We start from the raw sequence: 9,776 nt of genomic DNA on the forward strand, positions 1-9,776 counted from the left end.
TTATTACAAAAACGTAGGAAAACTAAATTAGGATCGGCCTTTTTTTTCTAGATAGGATTTTAATTTATTTTTAATGATGATATTCTTTTATTTTTAAATATTTAAAAAAAAAATCGACAAGATATTGGTGTGGACAAACTGAAACAAAAGAAGGTAAAATTTTATTATATATCTGATTATTATTGTTGGTGTCTCAGTTTCATAATTCAAATATTACAATTTGGCTCACTATCCAGTGTCACTATCAATAGATAAAAAAAATCTTTTGCAGGTCTGGACGGAGAACCGTTAATTTCTTTCCCAAATTTCACATAACCAAGAAACCTTAACGTGTTTCCATAGGGGTACACCCCTGCAGAAACCATTATCATTGGTGTTTATATAAATAGGGTCAAGACTTGTTACTCCCCACGAATGAAAACATGTATAAACTCCTGTACAATCGACTGAACGAAGCGAGTCCGTACGTGTGCCAGTTTCTGGAGAATTTCTAACGTGTGAAACAAACAGTGCATTTCATTGGACAAATTGAACCAATCGGCGGCTCACGAAAAGAGCTGTATCTATTTCAATCGTCCTTCGACAAATATTCCTTTCTTTCATTTCTATAAATATTATGCACAATACACGTCATGAGTCAATGAATTCATGGTCTGTAATGGCGAGCGCTCATTGGATAAGATTACTAACAACAAAAGCGTCGTGACTTCCTCGTACAATTGAGGGTCTATTTTTGGAGCTGTGTGGGGGGAAATCTAAACGTGCAATAAAACTCCTTGCCTGAGAACACAGGTTGTGATTCTGTTGAGACCAGCCCTGTACGACATTTCGGTAAGTAGCACTGAATTGTTTTAATAATACACACAATACAACAGGTAACCAATACACACGTAATTTTGAAATAACAACACTAATAGTATTATAAACAGCAAAAAATAAACAAACAAAAAAGCAAACAAACAAAACAAAACAACAACATAAACAACAACAAATTAAAGACAATTTTAATACAAATATATATTTAATTTCGAAACACATTTAATTTATTAATGCTTTTTGTCTTGCTTTTTTTTTCTTTCTTCTTAACACAACTGATCAAAGGCCGTGATATGTGCTTTCCTGTCTGTCCCTTGCTACATAACAAAAAATGTAGCGGGTTTTTTTCTGATGAGATACGTATTGGAGAAAGCGAGTACCCTTTTAACATGTCCCTATACCACTAAGGTTTCGGGCATACGTGTTGGAATTACCAAATATTTGACATCCAATAGCCGATTATTAATTAATCGATGTGCTCTAGTGGTGTTGTTAAACAAAACAAACTTTAACTTTCTTCTGAAACAGTATTATATCTGTATATTATAAATCAGATAAGAAGAAACAACTATTTACGTTTACCTTGTTTACTAATGAATATTTTGGTTTGTTGTAGAACACGTCAACGTGACCATTGTATGGAAGGACCACTTCATGTTTACAGCTTGGCTGTTCCTGACCACTGCAAACCCAGGGAGCCAAAGTTATCGACACAACTCATAGGTAATTTTTACTATACTGTTCAAAATAAGTAGGGGATATTCAAATATAACACAATATAACATAGATGTATTAATATATATATATATATATATATATATGATGAATTTGAAAAATTGGTTGTTGCATTGGGCAGTTGCACCCCTCCCCCGCCAATACAAATGACGTTACCCCCCAACACACACACACGCCCACACTTAGTTGACAACTCCATTTGTCCTTTTGTCTGGCAAAAGAAACCCCTCTAGATATACATAGCTGTTTCCTGATTCTTTTAAACTCCCTCCGCCCCCCACCCCCCTTCTACATTAATAAATTTCGTTGTTCGTTTTTTTTTAGAAGTAGCCTAATAAAATATTTAACGAAAATTTTCTTCTGGATAACAAAGGATACGAATGCTTGATTTCAAAGAAGTCTCCTCACTGTAGTACTTTAATGCAACTTCAGTACAAATTCAATTGACATCGACTGATTTCTGTATTTGTGTGTGTTTGTGAAGATTTGTTCCACACAAAAATATCACAGTCTTTATCCACAGCCGCGAATGCACAGGCGTTTGTGCAGGGTTTCGCCTGTCGAGTGAAGTTTCTAGGGAAGTCGGGTTATGCTCCTTTAGAAAACAAAAATGCTTTGACTAGTCATTTCAATCTCCGAAACGCCTCTCTATACACTCTCCTGATATCTCCTTATCTCCTTATTATCTGTCTGTCTGTCTATTGATCGATCCATCCATTTATCTTTTATTTATTTATTTATTTACATTTATCCAAAATGAAATATCACTCATCCAAAACCGTTCTTTTACAGATCAAACGGTTTCGCAACTAGTATACATGGCGTTGCATTCTGGCGTAACGCTCTCCGTCGACAAGCAAGGACCACCTGAAACGCCAATACTTTTAAAATCACAATACAAAGAACAAGGTACGTACGGCACCAACAGTTTTCTCTGTAATAAATAACATAATACTATGTCCATAACAAACCAATTATGAATAGAGTGGAAAGAATGAAAAAAAACAAAAAAACAGAAGAAGAATTAATTCATGAAAGATAGAAACAGTGTCCGGTGAAAGAATGTACCAGTGAATTATGCATATTCCATGTGTGTGTGGGGGTGTGTGTGTTGAAAATCAAATTAATAAATAGCTAATCCCCCCCACCCCCCCATCCCAGTTGATGTCATCTTCCGATTCCTATGTATTCATACGTTCCTAATGCATTGATGGGTACATGTATCCACAAAAATAAATGCTTATAAGAACTGACCAGTAACGCCAGCCTTACGTATTTATTCCTTGATGTATTTGTTATTTGTAACAATTTATCCCTACATTTATTGCATTTTCATTAGGTTCACATCAGCTGCACACTCCGAACATCCCCAACCTGTGTGACCTTATCAGTGACAGTGCTCCTAGCAAACCAAAACCAAAACCAACCAGCAAAGTATCAAGGTCAAGATCTATTCTGGAATCACAACTCATAGACGTAAAAGCTCTCATCGAAGAACGTGAGTGATCATTTCATGTAGTGTTCACATCGCCAATTAAATCATTGCGCATGCCCCATAGCATGGAAACTAGGTGTAGAAATTCAAACAGGTGAAAAACATCCACAGTATATTCGAATATATTTCCAGTCTAATTAAAATTAGCTCCACTATTACATGTGGATCTAACAGCAGCCCGTTGGAGCTTATGTCCAGTTGACCTTTCATTCGACCAATCAAAACCTTACTTGTAAAATCATGCCAGTGATTTGAAAAGAATTTGAAAAGAATTTGAAAACATTCGGGATTATGCCGAGCGTATACGAAATAATTCGGGTGAATTACGAAGTATGCCGGAAACTAATTGCAATATAAAATTTTATATAAAATTCGTTTCAAGACGAAAAAAAAAGCGTGATGGTATAGCCATAAAATCTGTTTATACTAGTATACAATCGAAAGTTTATTACTGCACTTTTCCCCTGGTTTTTTCAATGTTGAAATAGACCAACAAGTTCGCCTATTGCATAAATAGTCTCGCCCGATATTTTTAGAATTTGTATGCTCCCGAATAACACTATAAAAGGCGAAGTGTAATTGGTCGATATTTAAATTGTTATTTATAGATGAAATGTCACCTGGACGTGGGAGTCCACGCAATGCTGTTAGATCTACTGGCTAGACCCAATAGAGCTAATTTTAATCAGATTGAATATATTTCGTGCATACAAGAAACCGCTTCTAAGCCCCGTACGTTTCACAACTGTCAGTCGAAATAAATAAATTTTAAATAGTATGGCCAAAACAATTTATTTCATCTTTAATACCTAAAGATCAGCTAATCATTAAACTAATCAATTACGAATATTCAACAATTGTTTCATCCTGTGATATTTAAAGATTATCTCATAAGAAATCAATTACGACAACAACGGTTACAGATTAATTTAATACTTTTCAAATTAATCCATTACTAATAATGTGTAATATTCGTAAATGCTACGATCACTAAGACAGTTCGTTGTTGTTACAGAAATGAACATTGACCAGTCGACACCGAAACAACGAATCGCCGAGCTGGACGCTATGGTACAGGAGATCATATTGGGTGGCATGCCTGGCAAATCAGAGAGTAACCCAGCTGACCAGAACCAATCAAAAACTCCAACAGAAGGTATTACTACTTCCCAAATGTCCATGGACCATAATCGGTATGACATAACCGTTGGCTATTTCAGAAATTCAGAAAGGTCTCAGAAACTTTAATATTTTTAAGCCCCTGACTATAATAAGTCGTATTTTCGAAAAACAAATTGGAGACTTAATCCCTTTTGGAAAAATTACAAACAGCAAATTCAAGTCTGTCTCTTTAAATGTCTGTGTTAAAAATGGCACCACACTTGAGGGTAGCTCAAGTCATCTTTAGCCTTCCCCTTATTGATATGTTGTAGGGGAGGATAGGGCTAGAGGTGACTCGAGCTAACTTAGGGGTAAAGCCTTTAGTGTAAAACATGAGTTCAATCACATTTGGCCCTGGGTAATTTTATTTTTACATAGAGGAGTAGGGTGGCGTGTGAATATACTTCCACCCTGTACTGCTGTCTTTCTCTCATCACTTTATATGAACAAAACCCTTGAATGAATGACATTGTACAAGGTCTTTTCTCTTTGTCGTTAATATTATTATACATTTCCGTTCCATTTTCCTCGTTCAATTGCACAATACACATAACAGTAAAGTCGACTTTATCTGTAGATCGCAATTCCCTGGGAACACAACTAGAGCGTAATCGTAGGGGAATCCCCATACCGGATGTTTTGAACAATACTTTACAGATTTAACCAACCAGATCACTTTGTCGGTGACACAGAGTCGTGGATTGAATATTATGTAGGCCATGGGTTGTTATTGTGATGAATCACGTATAGTGTGTATTCTAGTGATATAATAGTAACTAGGCTAACTAGCTTGAGTCAGCTCTAGCCCTCTCCTTATGTATATGTTGTAGGGGAGGGCCAGGGGTGTCTCGAGCTAAATAGTAAACACCAGGGCACAATAATTCACACGAACCGTCGTTCTGTTCGGGTAACGATTACTGAATACGATTACAACTTTAAATTCACGTGAACTGCCAGTCGGTTACGTTGTGAACCTTTACATTCTAAAATTAACTACAGGATCATTAGAATTTTACTCGCTACACATGCAAATATAATTATAATATAATTTTTATAATAGATACATGCAAAATTGAAATACAAGTCTGCGTTTCTGTAGTACTAAAAGAAAGATGGGAGAAAGGATCGTACTTTCCATATAGTATGCGACTCTTTTACGGCGCAAAGATGGTTGAATAAGGAAAATCAGTTTTTATAATTATATAAAATTTATTTTGTTTAACAATACCACTAGAGGACATTTATTTATTAAATATCTGCTATTGGATATCAAACATTTAATATTTTTTCACATGTAGTCTAGTTTTCCATTAACAGCAAGGGTTCTTTTATATACTTTACGAAAAAAAATAAAAATTGAAATCGACACTGGTACAATCCGCTGTGCTTTCTTAAGTAAAAGTCAACAAGATCGAAGTCGGAGTATTCTTGTTAGCTCTGATTGAGTACTAAGTTACAAACAAACTATTTTTAAGGTTTTCGTTTTCTTTTCTCTTTTTTTTTATTTTATTTTTTTTGCTTTAATCATTGGTTTGCAAGATCGACGTTTGTAACCATGAACTTTACTATCCATGTTCTATATTTGTAGATCAAAGAGGTCAACCTCGATTGTGGAGTTTTATGTTTAAACTGTTGGAGTACAGCGGTTCGAACCCGTCCCTAGCTACGTGGGTGAACCGGTCTGAGGGAGAGTTCCAGATCGTCAAACCAAAAGAGGTCGCGTTTCTGTGGGGTCTAATCAAGAACAATGAAGGGATGAATTACGAGAAACTAAGCCGTGGCTTGAGGTAAACAGAAATCACTGGTATTTATGTAGTCATAGTGTGAAGAAACAAAGGAAATAAATGAAATAAAAATGAATATAATGGAAAACAAAATACCCCTTTTACATCTTAGACAAATTTTAAATGTCGACGAATGAATGAATGAATGAATAATATATCAGCTGTTAACACTGAGTGACAACAAACGGTAAATGAATTAATAGATGATTCATAGATTCTTATCAATATAAAACGTTTATAAATATCCTCAAAAGCGGTGTCTTGAGTAGTGGAAATACAAATATCACGTGCTATCTTGCCAAGAAATGTAAAACTAATTCTGGATGGAGTTGAAATTATTCCAAGAGATTTTTAAGGTGGAATATTCATATGTAATTTAAACTTTTATTTATGCAGGTACTATTACCGAACTGGCGTCATGGTTCGAGTCCCTGGTCGTCTGCTGTACAAATATGGCCCTAAAGCTAAGATATGGGATTTGATGAAGAAACCGCACTGTTCAGTTGTACACCACCACTACCACCACCATCAGCACCACCCACTTGCCTCAGCTAAACCGACGTCTCTAGACATTCCGCAGTATAACCTAGTACGGAGCGAAAGCGTCAACTGCGTGGAAACAGGCCAGTTCAAAGACGTCATTGACGTTTTAGATTCTTTAGAGTCTTCATCGTATAACTCTTCACCAGAAGCATTTGGTGGCCAGCAGCAAACATCAGTGTCATTCAGTGAGCCGATGGATTTACACTGATGACTAATTAAACGTAAGGACTGCTCCCCGTCGGTCAGGCACACCAGTCATGGAACCGGTCGTTACCGTAACCCCTTGGCGTTTCTCATCTTATTTAAGCTTGGCTTGGGTGGGTGGCTTGCTCGATTTGGATTCGAAATGATTCCAGTGTCACAGTCGGCCCGTTCCAGTGGTTGTAGGTGGCCAAAGGAAATGACAGATTACGTCACTTCCTGTCATTCTTTGGCGTGAAATAGTATGCAATAGCTATCCACAATCATATAGTCTATGCTGATAGAGTAATGCAATAGGGCCTACAAGCTCTTAATTTTTTTTAAACATCCTATTGTAACGACTGTATGACATTTGTTACTGTAGCTTTTTAAATATTATTTTAAAATTAAATCGTATATAACACTATAGTACACCCCAGTTATTCAGCTTTCAGTGGAGATTTTCATGACTTTTAAAACATTGGCGTCATCAAGGATAATTATTAAATTGTTAAAAACCGAGTGTTTTAAAGTACTCGGTCTTTAAAGACTTTATGATTGTGGGTGGCTTATCGGATCTGTTAGCGATCCACCCTCTTCGTTTTGCACCTGTTGCAATTCTCGCCTGTTAAGGCCCAAACTCTCGTCCAGTAAGGACGATAACTTGTTTATCGTAATATTATGCATGAAATGAGACTGCACAAAGTTTTAATATTGTAGTGACTAAAATACTTATATAAGTAATAATTATTCAGACAAAGCTGATGTATTTTTTACAACTGCATTGTACATACAGAGATACCACTACCGCGAACAGGTTTTTTTAAATATATTTTTTAAATGTTGTCTTTTTGTGTATTACCGTGAACTATCAAAATTTCAGATTCTATTTACCTTTAATTTACTGTCTCAAGCAATTCTTTGTGCAGTTTCTATGCTAATCGTTATATTGCGTTCTGTAAATCAAGTTGGTTTATTTTTTCTGTATCCTCTATGAGGAAACTATGTTTTATACTTTTAATAAATACATGTATATAGCTTAACAACGTTTTTTGTTTTGTTTGAAATGATTTTGTTATTTGTTGTTTTAAATATACAAACATATGTTATAGTTGTTCAAGTATAGAAAATCCAAGGGCGGGACGTAACCCAATGGTACCGGCCTCGGTGGCGTTGTGGTTAGGCCATCGGTCTACAGGCTGGTAGGTAATGGGTTCGGATCCCAGTCGAGGCATGGGATTTTTAATCCAGATACCGATTCCAAACCCTGAGTGAGTGCTCCGCAAGACTCAATGGGTAGGTGTAAACCACTTGCACTGACCAGTGATTCATAACTGGTTCAACAAAGGCCATGGTTTGTGCTATCCTGCCTGTGGGAGGTGCAAATAAAAGATCCCTTGCTGCTAATCGGAAAGAGTAGCCCATGTAGTGGTGACAGCGGGTTTCCTCTCAAAATCTGTGTGGTCCTTAACCATATGTCTGACGCCATATAACCGTAAATAAAAAATGTGTTGAGTGCGTTGTTAAATAAAACATTTCTTTCTTTCTTTCTTTTAACCCAGTGGTAAAGCGCTCGCTTGATGCGCAGTCAGTGTACGATCGATCCCCGTCGGTGGGCCCATTAGGCTATTTCCCGTTCTAGCTAGTGCTCTATGACTGGTATATCAAAGGTTGTAGTATAGTATGTGTCATGTTGTCTGTGGGATGGTGCATATAAAAGATCCCTTGCTACTAATGGGAAAATGTAGCTCTAAGATAATATGCCAAGAGGTTGACATCCAACAGCTGATAATTACTAAATCTATGTGCTCTACATCACATAAATGGTTCACGTTGACGTTCAATTATTAAAAGCCTGCTAACTCTTAATTTATAAACGCCCCATCCTCACTCATAACGTTTTGCATCCCATGATACAACCCCTCGTACAAACATCGCGTTATCGCGGTGAAAAATCGGTCCTGGTATCCCACTTGATTCCAGGTAGACCCCCCAAAAAAGAACAAAACATTTCAGCTGTCCAAAACTTTTATTTCTTTGTTTTACTTTATGAACGTAAGTACAAATAGCATAATGATGTAAACAAAATATAAAACAGATATTATTTCCGCAAGATATTTATATATATTTTTTTAAAAAAACAAGAAGACAATTAGAAGAAAAAATAATTTCAAGCACTCGTCCAACATCGTAATTCATTTAAAATATACATTAATGTACCACAAAATAATGACTACCAGTTTTATAGATCCATATATGCATATTGAATTCAAAAGCTCTTTTTAATGTGTTGTTTTAAATTTTCAAAAAATATTAATATTCTAAATGATCCCATGGGATAAGAAAAGTATTCCACAGTATTGACAATGCCACTTGTGGAACACTAAAAATATTAATTATATTCCTCTATTATTTCCATATTTATATATTTTTTCCATACAAGAAGAATAAATAATATGGCACTAACTGCTCTTGCTAACACATTTTTAGAATTGTAATAAAGAATTTCAAGGCACTGTTAACGAGAAAATATGACAGATATAACAACCACCATGAATATCATTTGAATTAACATAAACTACAAAAGAGTTTAGAGTTGTGAATGAATGCTTGATTCTAAGATCACATCATCAAATGATGATCATCCCGTTAAAGGTAATTGTATGTGGAGAATAATTACTTTGTGACAATACAAAATTCAGAAACATAAGCAGATCTTCATAAAGTAAATACTATAATTTAACAGTATAGTATAAAACACTACATTTTTCATTTCAGTATATCTTTTTATAAAAAACCACGAGATAATATTAATGTAAATGAGACGTATCTGAATACATAAATGGCAAATAAAGATCTAGAAGATATGGCCTTGACCCAACTGATAGATGGGCTACAGTAAGTAAATTTATATTTCTCTCATATTGGTATTTATCTTCCTGTGACATATATTGTATATTCTGACCGGTAGGAACAGGGGGGAGGGGCTGTGCCCTACCTGCACGAGAACAAAAATGTACAAGGCCTAAGATCACCTAAGCGCAAACATCTGGCTAGTGCCC

General features: G+C 35.7%; 1 protein-coding gene across 1 annotated transcript; it reads left to right on the forward strand.

Moving 5' to 3' along the window:
• The first annotated feature begins 677 nt into the window (after positions 1-677).
• Positions 678-7,757, forward strand: LOC121381876 (protein C-ets-2-like). The gene is made up of 7 exons (XM_041511264.1): positions 678-831; positions 1,433-1,539; positions 2,344-2,460; positions 2,891-3,049; positions 4,062-4,202; positions 5,796-5,994; positions 6,388-7,757. The coding sequence occupies exons 2-7, from the start codon at positions 1,455-1,457 to the stop codon at positions 6,740-6,742; spliced, it is 1,056 nt and encodes a 351-aa protein (XP_041367198.1). The 5' UTR covers positions 678-831; positions 1,433-1,454; the 3' UTR covers positions 6,743-7,757.
• Positions 7,758-9,776: the final 2,019 nt, after the last annotated feature.

This window comes from Gigantopelta aegis, chromosome 9 (genome assembly GCF_016097555.1).
Source record: "Gigantopelta aegis isolate Gae_Host chromosome 9, Gae_host_genome, whole genome shotgun sequence".
NCBI classification, from domain to species: Eukaryota; Metazoa; Mollusca; class Gastropoda; order Neomphalida; family Peltospiridae; genus Gigantopelta; species Gigantopelta aegis.